The following is a 16,973-nucleotide window of genomic DNA, read 5'->3' as shown; positions in this document are numbered from 1 at the left end:
TGTTTAAAAAAGTGCCATTCGCCCTGGGTCCACAGAGAGGTGTGCCGAGGTCAGGTAGTGGACCGCGGTACGCTAAATGAGGACCCCAGTTATAGATACAAACGAAAAAAACAAAGGTTCTAAGAATCCATAACATGTGAGAATATAAACGAAATGTTTATAACATTTTATATTGTGCTAACATACAGAAAAAAATGAAAAGTAGGTGTTGCAAAAATATTGCCCCCCCTTTGAGTTCATACTTTGTGCAACATTCTTTTGCACCATCATTTAATTTTATACATTTGAGGAGTGGAAATGTATGCTTGATTTGAGTTGCAGCTTCTAATTAGGGTGAGTCCTGAAGTCGGACCAATTGAAAACCACCGATTTATAGCAGAGTATCACCGTAAATATGTTGTGTGTTCTTCAGTGTTGCACCTCTGAGTAGTAAGTTCTCAGCACCAAGGGGTCTTGAAAAAAAAGAAGAGAGATTGGACATCATGGGATTTTATTGTTAGACTAAAAGTACTGTAAATTCCGGACTACACAGCGCACCGGTTTAAAAACGACACGTAATAGTGTCTTCGGAAAAGTTGCACAGAATTTCAACCCGCAGGTTTAAACAGCCATAAAAATGAATTAATTCATGTCCATTCATGTGACCATTCAAAGTGGTGATTTTTAAAAAAAAAAAGCACATATTCACTCCTGCAACGAAAGACAACGTTAATAACGGCTCCGCCACATAAAGTGTGAGGCCTATTTTTATAGACGCCAGCGCTGGGGCAACTATTCTGTGGAGAATAGTGTCAAGTTGCAAGACAGACGTGTGTTGTTTTGGTAATGGATCTGATTGCATTCACTTGTTATCTTTCCCCGAGAATTAAAGGAAACTTCGGCGACCTGACATTTACATACGGAAAGAGAAGCGTAGCGTTTTTGATTGATAACTTACACTGCTGTTCAATTCAGAAGGATGAATTGAGGCCTTGTATTGCAGGTGAAAACGTTGACCTATTGTGAGGATGTTGTAAATGTTGAATAAAGTACTGTCAAACCTACCGTTTTTCCTATTTTGTATTATATTAATATAGTTAGCAAAAACATCAAGTAACTTTGGGGATCATGAGTGTTTCAAAAGGTCACCGCGGCATTATGTACTTAGAACGCATGCATTGTTAAAAAGAATAAGCAGCACCGTATTTAAAGCAGCAGTGTTGGAGCAAAAAAAGTAGAGGCTTGTAGTAAGGAATTTACGATACATTTATCAAGGAACAAACTTATGACATTGAATTATTTTAAGAGTGGTTAATTTATGATCATATAAACAAGCACCTCGCAACAGGCTCTTCTTTATCGTTGTAAATGCTGATACGTCCCACAAATCTGCAGGCGAACAAAACCAAAGAAAGACTTTAAGGAAAGTGATCTAGACTTTTGACATCAGAGAGGTGTCATACTTACTTGTAGAGATCAGGCTGAGGTTGTTCACATTCGATGGTGGCATGAAGGGAATCCACTTCCTGGTCTGTCCTAAAGGTCATTGTGTCTGGTATGGCGTAGTACGTCTATGGAATAAGAGGTAATGTAAGTTCAAAACAGTATTTGGTTAGATGTGGGATAATCATAGGGTTCTCATTCAACATTGTTACTGCGGGAAGGTATTGCACAGAACTGTGAAAATATATACCATGTGACTTATCTTGGGGATTTTGTTGCTTCTAAATGTTATTGCCCTTCTTTTTATTGCACTATTGCCACGACGCACTATTCTTTTTCATTCACTAACCATGCACTATCATTATAACTTAGACCAGTCTCTAAGCACTATGTTAGGGGTTTGGAACCTTTTTAGCCATTAAAGCAAAATATTTGGAAATTTTTTTTCAGGGGCAGAGCCACACCATATAAACTAAGAAAAACTATCAACAATACCTGCTCCCCAGACAAAGGCTTATTTTTCAGTGCATTTTATTTCACTTTGTGACGTTTGATTATTTGATAACCTTTATGAACTATTAATAAGGTCAGTTACTGAAGATTGTTGAGGCTCATTTTGACCGACATTTTTTCATAAATAATGTCAAAACGAGGTGCATGCAGAGTTCTTTTCACGGTAAACAATCCGACCGCTTCCGCCTTTTGCTTCTACGTTGCTTACATCAGACTCATTGTCACCTCTGCTTTCTGCTTTTTTTCTGCATATTTCAATATTCACAGCTTGTACTCTGAAGAATAAGATTTGCTGTGGAATGCTCTTCCCCCTGAGATTCGATCTGCAACCTCAGTGGAAATGTTTAAATCTAAACTTAAAACTCACTTCTACTCCATTGCATACGAATAACCTACTCCTCTTGTCGGTTGAAAATAGTTTGTGTAATATAGTGTAACAATCTGTGAAGCCCTTTGAGACTCTTCGTGATTTAGGGCTATACAAATAAAAATGACTTGACTTGACTTGACTTGACTTTTTTTGGTGCCATTTTTGTTCAGTTGTTTTTATCCATAAAAATCTCTTTTGGGAAAGTTGAAAAATGTTTACTTTGGGGAAATGATACCTTATCTGCTGAAGATTCGTCTCCTGATTAGTAAAAAATATGGTGTCATTTCGTCAAAGTAAATATGTTCAACTTGCTCAAAAGTGATTCCTATACAAGGGGAAAATGCTCTGTGCTTTACTGGTCTTTTACATTTTCCCGAAAAACAAAACACAAAGTAATTTAAGTGATGTTTCCACTGTGAGGGGGTAAGCATTTATCGGCAAGGTTGAAATTACCAACACAGGCCTAGAGCGGCCTCTTGCGGTTTAGTGCGGTAAAAACATGTAAAATGATATACCCTGGAAAATGTGTCAATACTTTTACAGAAAAGTATCACCGGAGTATAATTAGGATCCCCAGACAAACTGGAAAAAAAACCTGTGATTTATAGTCTGGAAAATAGGGTAGCAACCAGTAGAGAATGCTGGAACTGAGCAAATGAAAAAAAAAACATTTCAACAGATATAATTATAAAACAAAGGTACGGGAAAGGATTATTGCTTTCGCTCATGAACTAAAACAAAAAAACCACAGCGTTACTTCTCATAATTTAAGCTTTTGTCATCATGTCACCTTGTGACTGGACTCCCCGTCCAAGCTGGTGGTGGTGACGTAGCAGGTGCCATCTTGTCGGCTGGAGGAGAGCAGGATGAGGTCACAGGGGAATGTTTCATCTTCCCGTACCACCACAATGTCGCCCACCTGCCACAGCCACACAATAGCAACATGCATAATAGATGAAGTCCCTTTTCCCCACACCAACACACTTTCTTTTTTAGGGATTGGGAAGTTGCATAACCGGTAATGCCAAGCCAGCAGCTTACGTGGCGAGGATGAAAAAAAGTCGTCATGGCAACTGTACACATGACACATGCTCTGCGAATCTGAGTGATTAATATATTCGTCATTATTCTCTCTGCCGGCTCACGGGCTAATCCGCTTCGTTTGATCCATAAAACACGGCCACGGAACACAAGAGAGACACTCGTGACCACGGGGGATGAGGGAGTTGTAAAAGGGGGGCAGACATGGCGAAGGAAATAATACGGCAGGGGACACATTACCCTGCACGTGAATGTGGAATTTATTAGGAATAACACTTATTTTCTTGTGTGATAGACATTGAGGAAGATTAGAGCGGCTGTAATACATCAAGCAAAAACATCAAGACAGACAGTTTACGCAGCGAAGTTCACAAGGAATAATGCAATAAGCTGCTTTGGTTTTTGATCTGTTTTTATTTATTTTTTATTTTAAACTTTATGAGAAAGTGTTAGATTTATATTTCAGAGCTAGATGGAAGGAAAAAGGAACTTAGAATCATTACTTTTAAAAGTAAGATTAAATTTAAGAATATGGGTACAGGATAATGTCATTTGATTTCTGGATAGGGTAATGCATTCTTCTACAGAATCACGATGTAAATTTGTACAACTTCAAATTCACGAGATAGTAAACGCAAAGCTTTTACAACTCCAAAACAACTGACAGCATCAGTATGATGAGCGACGCTATGTAGCAATTAAAACACCGGAAAACAACAACAGATGATAAAAGTGCTGTATCAGTCAGATCAGGAGGTTTTTCCTGCTACTGGTATCCATGAAAACCAGTATCTCTTTCATGTGGAGGTGCAAACCCCTACCCAAAAATCGTCCTGCATGCACTTGTTTTAGGGTTTTAGAACACATTTGGAATTTGGCATTGTGAGGCTTTTAATAACAGTCCTCTCGTGTTCTTGCAAGTCTGAATTCATTGATGTCTTCTCTCCTTGTTTTGAGTCTCTCGTAAACCGTGACCTTATTACAACATCAAGAGCCGTTCGCCTCACCCGCAGCTTGTGACTCTGGGTCTTCGCCGCTTTCCCCCGCTGCACCACGTCTACCGGACACTCGTTGATGGAACAGTCCGCTTTGTGTCGGAGCCAATCCTCATATCCCTGCGAGGAGGAGACGGTTTAAAGGTAGTACAAAAGTCTTAAACATGCAAAATGTTAGGGAATTAGTACATGTTTTTTTAATTAAAAAAATGTTTATGTATATTTTATCTATCTATTCCAATTATTTACTGAAATAATGCCTTTTAAAGACAGTATGTCTTGTCTTTGTCAACCTGAGCTGTGATGTCAATGGAGATACACCAGCACCTTAGCAAGCCAAGCCGCCTTGTCTTTTTACGTGTTAATTGGACGAAGAAGTGTTTAAAGCAAAGATTTGGTGTTTTTTTTTTTTGTGGAGAAGCCTAGGTATTGTGCCACAGGTGGATAAGATAACGATACAACTAAGGGTGAGGAGCCAAAAAGAGGCAATGGGGGCTAACTGGGGCAGATCAACAAAAGGGCGCCACATCTTCGGCGGTAAAACACGAGGCTGGCCGACCCAAAAACAAGCAGTGAGCAGTCAGGCTAACCGCGAACAAAAAACGAAAAGAGGCAATAGTGACGAACGTGAAGCTGGCCGGGAATAAACAAAGGGACACAGCAACATTGGCGCTAATGCCAGGCTTGGCGATCAGATCATGTAGTGAGCAGCCAGGTTAATAGCGGACCAAGAACAAAAAACGGCAACCGCTACAAATGCAAAGCCAGCCAGGAATATGCAAACCAAGGAACATGGCAAACCGGGCACTAAAGCCGGGCTAACCGGCCAAACAACTCACAGCGGGCAGCCAACAAGTGTCAACCAGGAGCAGACAGAACAAAGTCGTCGGCAGCCCCGACGCTAACGGTAGCTAGCTGGATAAATATCATACCAATCCCGACAAACGCCTCGTTTAAAACTACTGAAAAGGAGGAGAGGGCAAACAAGGAACACACACTGTAAGAGGTTAATCTCACGCAGCTTTAAGCGGTGGAAGCATGCAACACCAAATAAACATTCACAACGACCCTAGCGACAGGGTAAGCGAAGTTCCAATTCCTTCAAGAAGAAATAAGCTCCATGCAATTGCTGTTCAGTACAATTGCCGTCTGTTTTGGAGCTGCCTCACAGGCTGTGGTAATGGGTTTCGCCACACTACACCTTCTGTGCCAAATTGAAAAAAAATCTGTTTGGAAACACCTTTAAGAAAAAGAGTATGAAGGGTGGAGAAGGCCGAGCGGAAAATTGTGCAAATGTAAATCGAGCAGGTTTGATTAATTATAGTTGTGCACACGGAGCTGGGTGACCCGCTCGCTTGATTTCAGGCCGACGTGTCACATGTTAAGATTTATGTCCTGCTAAATTTCGCTTCTGTTTAGCTGGCACGACCCCATCTATCACTGATAGAAGCGCCGATCAAGGGGACGGCTGCATCTCCCCTGGGGCTCCGGTGATGAACAGAGGAGAGCATTCATTAGCATTTTTTTCACATCAGCAGGCATATTCAATATACCCAGAGAGGAATGTGTGCATGTAGAGATAATAGAACAGCTGATTGTAGACCGGGGGCTGCAAGGTGTGTGCCGGAAGTGAACATGCATTTTTGTGTGTGGTATATACCTGCTTGATGGCCGTAACGGTGATAACGAAGAAAAGGGGCAAGCCACTAGTGACTGGGCTGGTAGGGGTGTCGATGATGAGCTTGAAGGGAAAGAGCAGGAGATGTATCAGGTGCGAGTTTTTTTCCTTTTATGATCAGTCGCAAGCTTGATGGTTTTCCTTTGTTGTGGAATTCCTATGGGCATACTAAACTATGCTGCAGGTCTAATGAATGTGGGCTACAGTAAGAAAATTGAGGGCAGTGATTTAAAACACACACACACACAAACAATCAATGCAACGATACTAATTCTGAATAGAGAAAAACATCCATCCATCCACCCATTATCGCAGGGCACACAGAGACAGACAACTCACTCGCTCATTCACACCTAGGGACAATTTAGACTGGCCAATTAACCTGACATGCATGTTTTTGGGACTGTGGGAGGAAAACCGAGTGCCCGGAGGAAACCCACGCAAGCATGGGGAGAACATGCAAACTCCACACTGTGTGGCTGCGGTAGTCTGACTTGAACCCTGAACCCCCACAACGTGGGGACTGCACGCTAACCACCCATCCGCCGTGCCGCACAGAAAAAAACATAATAAAGTAAAATGTTCCAAAATCATCTGACAATTACATTTCTTTATGGACTATATTACTTTTCATAGTTTACTCCTTTTTGCAATTCTTGCAGCTCCACATTGAAAAATTGCAAATGGGAAAATTGAGAATAAATAGGCTAAAATCAGAAAAAAACACAATCATTTTGGCATGAAAATAAATCAGGGCTTAAAAAAGTGAGAAGGGTGTGGAGGAAATATCGAATTTATCTGTGTATAACACGCACGGCTAATGTTTGATTAAAAATCAGTACAAAATGGTATAAGACTTTCTCTCAGATTAAATTAAACATTGAAAGTGACAAACATTGTTGGATACATGCAGACATGATTCCAGTCAGTTCAAGCCCCAGTGTGTAATATTTGAGCACTAGTTGACATTGCATTGTCTATTGTATTGTGCATTGTATAATGAGAAAGAAAACCAGTGCCACAGAGCACAGCATAGAAGCAAGTTTCCAGACAAATATGGTGGTGACCTTACTAAAGGGATTCCACTATGTAGAAACTTACAAATTTCTTGACCTATGGTTTTTTTATTTTTAAAAATTAACATTGGTTTGATAGTTCTGGCATTTGTGCCTAGTATTCAAATTAATGTTTTTTTTCCTGAATGAAAGTTATTTTGAGCCACTAAGAGGCACTAAAAAGGACAATACAAAACCAACATAAGATTTACAATGTATTTATTGCATGTCCTCCACAGTGTGATTCATCATCAGATGCACAAGAGTTGTTTCCCCTGTCGTGCTCGTAGGCTTGTAGTTATATCTTTCGGGGCAACTTTCTGTTTTCACTAGCATTCATCTCTGGTACCGTGAATAAACATAGTGTGATAATGAGATAAAATTTAATGCACGTTACACAAGAATAAATACAGTACTCCTGACTAGACAAATCTTAATTCAAACACACTAGCTGTTAGAAATAGCCGTCCCGTAACTATGAAATTCACGAGCATCCCGTTAATGTGAAGGCTTAAGGGCTAGGACCTTAGCTTGGCCTTTTGGCTGAGAGTAAGTGTCCCGGCTCCTAGGCTTTGTAGCGTATTATGAACTGACCGATAACGGATAATGGATAATGAATAACGAAGATAGATCAATAACCCTTAAAAACCCCAAAACCCCACACCACCTAAACGCCTGATTCACTCTGGAAAATCTCACAATACCCCCCTCCCCACTTGAAAAACATTTTCTCCTCAGATCTATACCATTCATGAAGGTCATCATTTTGAGTTCAAAACAATGTATTTTTTCTATAGGTGAGAGATTTTCAAGCCCGTATATTACATTTTTCCCATGTCACTATTTTCTCTGATGCTTTCTGCTCCATACTGTAAACGTCCGGTTAATAATTGAGAATACAATTAAGGTAAAGTACAAAGTTTATTATATGAAACAGGCAACATTACCTGCCTGCAGAACATTGTTTTTCTTTAGAGTGAAGAGTTGCTTTAAAGAGCCTCTGTAGCACACGCATGGGCAAACTATGACCCGCGGGCTGCTTATAGCCCATTGGGCTTTTGTACCTGGCTCGCAGAACGAAAATAGTAAAAATAGAATCTTAAAAAACATTCCCCCCAAAATATGGCGCATTCAGACCACATTTAACACCGTTTGAAGTACACCATCCCGTCCATCAAGGCGCACAATTGGTAACCGGAACTACAGTTAGGTTTTTGTTTGTTTAGTTTTCTATCCGTTTCAAGTCGACATTTGACCCTTCATTTAAAAGAAAATGAAAAATGGACAGTGCACAAATAGATTGGAGAGGTGAGAGAACAATGATGAGGGTAATTAGCAGCTATGATGCACGTAGCTTTAAATATGTTTTAAACGAATGCTAATCATATGAGGACACACAAGTGTGGCCCCATTAGTGGAATTTAACAAGCTCACAAATAAGTTGTGCTATTTTTTGAGGAAATAAGTCACTGTGTTGCATTTTTAGCAAGCACAAACCCATTAGAGACCCTGGTGTACCCAGAGTCCCCTTGACCCCCCCCCCCCCCCCCCCCATAAAAATATATATTATTTATAAGGCATCTTAGATGCACATTAAAGTGTACCGCGCTCAAGTCCAACGTTATAATTACGTAAATATAATGGCTACATCTTTCTGTATTTTGTAAAAGATTTAAATTGTTTACATTTTATTTATTAAGAAAAAAACACACCTAATGATTTGCTACAAAAATCAAATGCCGAGCAAAAAAAACACTTCTTTTTTTATCAATTGCCGTGCTTAAAAAAAGACATATAACATTTTGCTTTAATTCTTACTGTTTAATTACCAATTTCCCGTATTGGACACTGTATCAGTCATTATTTTTCCTCCTGGCCCTGCACCTTTGCAAAATTTTGAAGAACCCAATGCTGAATCTGAAATTATAATAATAAAGGAAAGAGTAATGTAAATGCATTGGCTCTAGCTCTAATTTATTTTGTGTTGATAACATCTACTTCTTTCTACACTATTTTTTTCTTTTAAAATAAAATAAAAATATGTGAGCAACTATCAAAAGTAAATGATAAAAGGCTATTACTTGCGATTCCAAAAATGTGCTCATCCCTGCTTTAGTATTAAGTAGAAGTATCAGTTAAGGAAGTTAAGGCAAACATATCATTGTGTCTTCTATTCGACCATAAAGAGAGTTTACAAAAACGATGCCACTTGAAATCTCATGAAAAATGGTTGACCCGGGAATAAACAGAAAGAAACAATGCATAACAATATAGAATGTGTGATTAAAGCAGCCGTTTCAAAGTATACAGTGGCTATCTAGACTGAACTATACAATCATGAAAATTCATTTAATGACTAACAAGACGACTCACTCTTACCTGAACGAGAAATATGACCAAGAAGTAAAAATTGGCAATTCTTCGGAATTGTTCAAACAGGTTCTTGGGGATGAAGTTCCAGAATGTGTACTATCAAATGCAAAAACAGGATAAACATCACTCAAAATTCAATCATTTCTAAAACAACAAAACTGAACGGAGTGTTTTTTTAAAATAAATTTTATAATAAAAAGAGCTGTACACGTTGTACATATTTGCATAAAAATTCCCCCCAGCTAATCAATACATATATTGTATATTTGTAAAAGCTCTTAACACATTAGTAAATAGCGTTTTAAAACAAAAGTATCAGTAAGACCAAACATAAAAGAAACATGCTATTTTCACTAGAATAGTAGCAACTTAGATTGATTTAAAGGAGCTTTTGGTCTGCTCTTAGTCAGAGTATTGGGAATGACATAGTCACGAGAGACAGGTGAGGCTCTTGACCATATTAAATTAAAATTATATAGCATTTTTATATTAATTCAGTGCTAAAATACTTTCTCATTTAGCTTTGGGTTTGAAAAATCGCAGAATTTTCACATTATATAAAGAATAATTTTAATGCGATTAGTATGTAACTTAGTACTGTACTGGGCGTCTGTAAATGCAGAGTGAGGCACTCTATTCTCTTGCCTCACGGCAGAGGGCGATAGTAAGAGCAAGCATTCTGAGTTGGTGCACACCTCAGCCCCAAATGAGTGATAGTGCTAGCAAGCCAACAGTAAGGGAACCTGTGCAGTAATTTTCAATCTTGTTGCACGGACTTTTTTTTCATAATGAAGGATTACCCATCTGTTGAAGCATTTTACTCAAAAGAACAGTGCATAGACTTAATTTATAAGTTAAGGAAGGACGCTAAAAAGATTTTTTTCAACACTACAGTTTATGTATCGCTTTCTTGCACTTCCAATCATATGATGAATAAAATGTAGGTCCATTTATTCGTATATCTGACTGTGCCTCACCTGACACAAACCTCACCATATAGTAGCAGGACATGAGTGATTTATTTTAAACATTTGAAGAAATTGTTTTGGAGGATAATGATCAAGTGTTATTCAAGCGCACTTTACAATTTTCAAATCGTTCCCTGATAAGTTAGTTACTATTGGACGAAAGCAAAGGAGATTTGATGGGATGCTAGTTCCTTATTTTGCTTTGTTGTTGTTCGTTGTTTGACAATTCACTGTTGCCATCGGCCAATAATGTTGCTATTCTTTTAGGGCTGATTTGTATTCTGTAACCTTGAGGATATAATAAAAAGACGGGGGAGGGTGGATTGTAGGAGGGTTTAAGATAAAGGATAGAATAGCTTATCTGAAAGCCCATCTCCTGGTTCTCCTTGCAAGTTCAAAATCTATTGATGTCTTCTAGCCTTAGTTTGAGCACCAACTAAAGTTTGAACTGTGTTTTTTTTAGGGTGGGGGGTGCGGGTGTGGGTGGGGGCAAACTACAGATCATGTTGATTTGGTCCATTAGTTTCAAATCTCGATACAAACAACACATTCAGTTTTTTGAGCTCTAAAACCTTTTTTTCACTAAATATAGCTTGAAGAGAAAATATGCCTTATTCCCTTGGCAGTTCTAAATAATAGGTGGTTCTTCTGACCTTTGAGGACACGATACGGTTGTCGGGGTAACGCTGAGGGATGTAGGCCTCAGCACCCAGAGGGGGTTCTTTATGGCCGATGTAGACCGTCCGAGTGTCGACCCAGTTCTCCTCCCCCGCACACTGTTGGAGAGAAACAAAGGTATGCATATATAGAAGCATAGGTGAAGATATAATAAAATGCTTTTAACCTCACTGCTCATGTATGATAAAAAATATTTTATTATAATCCAGTCGGACATTCAAGGTGGTCTTCATGAAGCCTCATTGGGCAAGCCTCATAACACTTTGGCCCCGATGAAAACATCCGTTGGCAGCGTGGCTCGGCTGACACAGCTCAAACGGGCATTGCAGATTATTCATTGAAAAGTTCTGGAACAAGCACTTCATTGTTTTAATGAGCACTCACAACTTTGGCACGGACACGGTAAGTACTGTAAAGGCTTCGGTTGGATTATCCTACTCCCAAAATAAAGGTCAATGGGCTTTCTTGGAGATAACTGCTTGAACCCCAATCTTTCATTAGAAAAAATGAAAATAAAAAAATAGCCTTAACCATTGTTAAGTAAACACCAGTTGAACATTGCTAAGCTTCTTGAAAATACTTGTTTTCCTGAAAATGGCTTTTTGTGAAAGGATGCATTTGAGACACAACTTTTATTTTGGTGCTTTTTTTTGACACGTGATACCTCCAAATCCAGCACACTGCAAGAACACTGGATTGATGTATGAACTATGCAAGAACTTTTTAGAGCCCAATGTTTCCGACTTTGGTCACCGGGATGATTGCATGCACAAAACGTTATGACCTTCTGACCAGACGATAATAATGGGACAAATGGGACAGTATCTTTTTTTAAAGGAAAAAGCTCTGTTCAAGAGTTAACTGCTGGTATTTGTCTATCCCACACGGATTTAGCCACACTGCGTCGCCACGCCTACTTATCGTATGGGGCTAACTACACACACTCGTTCGTCAGAAGTGGTTTCCTCGATGTGTGGACAAAGATCTCATCAAAGTCACTCCTGCCACTTAAAGGTGATTTCCCAGAGGCCTAATGCATACTGATGAGCAGCGCCAAACCTTTTACAAATGTTTCTTTAAATAAATAAAAAAAAAAAAACATTTTTACGTTTTGACACTAAGAGACAATGCTTTACAAGCATATTAATACAGGGCATTGAATGAGTTAAAGTGTTGTGCATTGGCCCTTCCTGTTATTCATTTTGTGTTGATAAATATAATGTTAACTTGTTTCTATAACATTGATTTTCTTTTAAAAGGCATGAAACTGTAAAAAATAGATGATGAGACGCTTTTACCCGCTGTATAAACATTAAGAGATAGCTTTGAGGTAGGAGAGAGCAGTGAGATGCAAATCTTTAAGTTGCAGCGGAGGAAACGATCAACAGGCGCTGGCTGGGGTGAAGCGACAAAAATAGACAAGCTGCCAACAGTGTCAGCTGGCTTGAGACCCCATCAAGAAGAGAGAAGGGGTGGGTGCAACATGACCCAGAAACACAGAGAGAGTGCAAGAGCTGGAGGGGAGAAAACAATGCTGCAATACACGATATAAAAGCTGGATCAAACAACAATCTTTACAAAAGCAATGTTCAGTTTTTAAAGACATCATAATAAGATCCTAAAGTTTGTGAAGTCGAACTGCACAAAAGTCGAGATTTCATAAATAATCCGTGCACTCATTAAACCATTTATTTAATGGTTTTTACTTAACGTAGTTTACCTATCAAGCGTAACCCGCGTGAAAAATGATGGATTATTTTATTGTTTTATTCTTGTATGCTAATCATGCTAAATAGAAGAGAATGTGTCATTGCTGACAAAAATAGAGGGAAATTGAGATGCACGCCGTAAAAAATGTACAGCTAGTGTGTGAACAGATGTTTACTCATAAAAAAAACATTGCTGGTATAAAAATGTCAATTATAAAAAAGCACAATAGATAAGTGCGGCATAGAGTCCTGTGTGAGTGTATATATATTTTTGTTGTCATGATTGAGTGCTGATACCAAGTATCCTAATCTGTGCCGACACCAGCCCTTTTTAAGGTTTTGGTACTTGCGATCTCAGCCAATTTCAGTATCAGCTGCCTTCTAGTGACCATTTAACATTCAAAAATCTAAAGTAAATTAATAGACATAGCTGTTAATGAATGCAGTATTAATCAAAAACATGTTGGGATTTTTGGTCACTATATGCAGAGGGAAAGGCTTGATATGTGCCAATGATATCGGTATGTGGTATCAATATCGATGACTACATAAAATCTGGGTATTGAATCGGTATGGGCGTGAAAATATATGGTATTGAAAACCTAGTGATTTGTGGCTGCAAAATTGTTCTATAACTTTCCATGCTCGTGTCATCTTCGCAGATGAAAAAAAACAAAACGAATAAATAAATAACATTAAAACCTAGTCATCAATGATTTCGGCTTTTCATTAAGGCCCAGTAAAAATCTTCTATGTTTCTTTTTTGAATACAGAATGTCCATTCAGGTACTTTATCAGATGAGGACTTATCAAATCACTTGTAGTTTATTCAATCGAATATAGGTTTGAAAAATGTGAGGTGGAATTTTACAGAGCTTTAATGAAATGGAGGTTTGTAAAGTACAAGAATCTTGCAATTGCACCAGACCAGAGGGCGGCAATACCCAAGATCAAAGCACTCAATAGGAATAGATAAATCATGAGTCTTCCAGAACAGATGACGTTCACTGTTAAACGTTCCACTGCATCATGAAAACCCATTTAAACCTTAATCTCCTTCAATCCACATTGTTCCATTCTTCTTTTCCTTCATATTGACATTCCCAAAGCGCTTTATGGACCTGGGTACGCAGAGGAAGGGATCAGATTATTGTTTGCACTTATCTGATCATTAATCCTCACTGATCCCAATCGACCTCCGGTTCTCCATTCCATCCCTGGCTCTGTGTTCACTGTATCACACCAAAAGACCTGGCCAGTCGGGACCTGACACCAAATGCTTCGTCTTTATTAGCTGAAACACAATGGCGGCGGCCTGCCATTACTGCGGCAAAGTGCTATTGCCTTTGCCGTAAAAAGGTTCTTGGTCACCTTTTGACAGTCACGCTTTGAATCAGACGGTCTCAGGTAGTACCAAAAAGAGCAATCTCTGACCCTAAGCAGTTTTTACGGCACGGTTCCATACAGAATCTCAACAAAAAGTAACACACTATCATGGCGTCTTGTCCTATCTTCATGTAGCCACCATGCTTTGCCGCACCAATGAACGCCATGTTGAGGGTGGCGTCCCTCATTTAGCCCTCTTTCATTTTCTGAATGAACTCTCTTTGTTTAGATGGGCAATGGTTGTTCCAGCATCATTCTGTCCTAATAGACAAACACTGGACATGTACAAGTACTCCTACAAGTACTCCTGCTATTCATGCATCGGCTCCTTTTCAGTTTAAGATGTGAATTTAAGGTTCTGGTGGTATTACACATAAATTTGCATGGACTTTCAGATTTATTTTCCCCTTATGTTCTTGCTCAGAGACTTTGCTCAGAAAATACTGGTCTACTAGTGATCTTAGGAGCCAAGAAGAAATCTGCAGGTTTGAGGGTGTTCTCCATCCCGACCCCGGTACTGTGGAATGCTCTGTTCTCCAAGGTTTGATCTGCAACCACGGCGGATCTGTTTAAATATAAGCTTAAAACACACTTATATCCTATAGTTATGAATGAACGATATTTAATTATGAGAATGTCAGTTTATTATTTGTAGATGCCCTTACAAGATCCATTGCAGCCTGGTCATCCTGGAAGGGGAATTAGCGCATGTGCCCTCTGAGACTTCTTGTGATTAAAGGCTATAGAAAAAAAAACATGACTTTACTTTAATGTTGCGAGTGAGCCAGAACCTCTAAAATACATCTAGTCGCCTACAACAGGGCAACATTTCCAAAGTGATGATAAACATGAGGCAGGAGCCAACCAGTTCTAAGGTTATGAGAAAAACTTTGTGTAAGGATTAAGAATACAGGGAGTGCAGAATTATTAGGCAAGTTGTATTTTTGAGGATTAATTTTATTATTGAACAACAACCATGTTCTTAATGAACCCAAAAGTCTCATTAATATCAAAGCTGCTATTTTAGGAGGATATCTGTGTGTGCAGGTGACTATTACTGTGCATAATTATTAGGCAACTTAACAAAAAACAAATGTATACCCATTTCAATTATTTATTTTCATCAGGGAAACCAATATAACAGCTCAACATTCACAAATATACATTTCTGACATTCAAAAACAAAACAAAAACAAATCAGTGACCAATATAGCCACCTTTCTTTGCAAGGACACTCAAAAGCCTGCCATCCATGGATTCTGTCAGTGCTTTGATTTGTTCACGATCAACATTGCGTGCAGCAGCAACCACAGCGTCCCAGACACTGTTCAGAGAGGTGTACTGTTTTCCCTCCTTGTAAATCTCACATTTGATGAGGGACCACAGGTTCTCTATGGGGTTCAGATCAGGTGAACAAGGAGGCCATGTCATTAGTTTTTCTTCTTTTAGACCCTTTCTTGCCAGCCACGCTGTGGAGATGGAGCGTTGTCCTGCATGAAAATCATGTTTTTCTTGAAGGATGCGGACTTCTTCCTGTACCACTGCTTGAAGAAGGTGTCTTCCAGAAACTGGCAGTAGGACTGGGAGTTGAGCTTGAGTCCATCCTCAACCCGAAAAGGCCCCACAAGCTCATCTTTGATGATACCAGCCCATACCAGAACCCCACCTCCACCTTGCTGGCGTCTGAGGGGGACTGGAGCTCTCTGCCCTTTACCGATCCAGCCACGGGCCCATACATCTGGCCCATCAAGACTCACTCTCATTTCATCAGTCCATAAAACCTTAGAAAAATCCGTCTTGAGATTTTTCTTGGCCCAGTCTTGACGTTTCAGCTTGTGTGTCTTGATCAGTGGTGGTCGTTTTTCAGCCTTTCTTACATTGGCCATGTCTCTGAGTATTGCACACCTTGTGCTTTTGGGCACTCCAGTGATGTTGCAGCTCTGAAATATGGCAAAACTGGTGGCAAGTGGCATCTTGGCAGTTGTACGCTTGACTTTTCTCAGTTCACGGGCAGTTATTTTGCGCCTTGGTTTTTCTACACGCTTCTTGCGACCCTGTTGACTATTTTGAATGTAACGCTTGATTGTTCGATGATCACGCTTCAGAAGCTTGGCAATTTTAAGAGTGCTGCATCCCTCTGCAAGATATCTCACTATTTTTGACTTTTCAGAGCCTGTCAAGTCCCTCTTCTGACCCATTTTGCCAAAGGAAAGGAAGTTGCCTAATAATTATGCACACCTGATATAGGGTGTTGATGTCATTAGACCACACCCCTTCTCATTACAGAGATGCACATCACCTGATATGCTTAATTGGTAGTAGGCTTTCGAGCCTATACAGCTTGGAGTAAGACAACATGCATAAAGAGGATGATGTGGTCAAAATACTCATTTGCCTAATAATTCTGCACTCCCTGTAGTTTTTGTTTTAAAAAAAAAACAAAATATAACTATTTTGTCTTTGCTATGGGTTATCCAGGTCTGATATCCATTCATTTGATGATTCTAATACGTTGTTGTTGACCGGATATTGGAAAACATTTTAAAAGCAAGAATATCAATCAAAACAGGTTGATGATTTTTTGGTGACTAAATTTGCACCACATGAGTCAAGTCACATTCATATTGAAAAAAATATAACATGATGATCTGTTGTAGATAATGTTGAGTTAGAATGCTGATACCAGAAGACACATCAAATCATTTCTAATAAGGCACTGGTAGTGGGGAGCAAGCTTCCAAGATACAACCAATGCTAGAAAGGGAGCTGGCAACCAAGCAGGTGA

The 16,973-nt window shown here is 39.3% G+C and overlaps 1 protein-coding gene across 2 annotated transcripts in view; it reads right to left on the bottom strand.

Annotated features, from left to right (window-relative positions):
• LOC148352992 (phospholipid-transporting ATPase IH-like) overlaps window positions 1–16,973 on the bottom strand; it is a 79,730-nt gene that overhangs the window by 42,482 nt on the left and 20,275 nt on the right. For both annotated transcript variants that reach the window (XM_088352188.1, XM_088352189.1), the window contains exons 2-9: window positions 11,069–11,191; window positions 9,454–9,543; window positions 6,002–6,082; window positions 4,354–4,461; window positions 3,096–3,224; window positions 1,447–1,550; window positions 1,318–1,368; window positions 388–452 (exon numbers count right to left, since the gene is read on the bottom strand). In XM_088352188.1, the coding sequence (XP_088208314.1) occupies window positions 388–452; window positions 1,318–1,368; window positions 1,447–1,550; window positions 3,096–3,224; window positions 4,354–4,461; window positions 6,002–6,082; window positions 9,454–9,543; window positions 11,069–11,191 (751 nt within the window). The remainder of the gene's footprint in view (window positions 1–387; window positions 453–1,317; window positions 1,369–1,446; window positions 1,551–3,095; window positions 3,225–4,353; window positions 4,462–6,001; window positions 6,083–9,453; window positions 9,544–11,068; window positions 11,192–16,973) is intronic.

Source organism: Urocampus carinirostris, chromosome 14 (assembly GCF_059441175.1).
Source record: "Urocampus carinirostris isolate Australia breed hairy pipefish chromosome 14, RoL_Ucar_1.0, whole genome shotgun sequence".
Classification (NCBI taxonomy): Eukaryota; Metazoa; Chordata; class Actinopteri; order Syngnathiformes; family Syngnathidae; genus Urocampus; species Urocampus carinirostris.
Note: the sequence above shows the minus strand (reverse complement) of the source record. Positions and strands in the feature narration are given on the sequence as shown.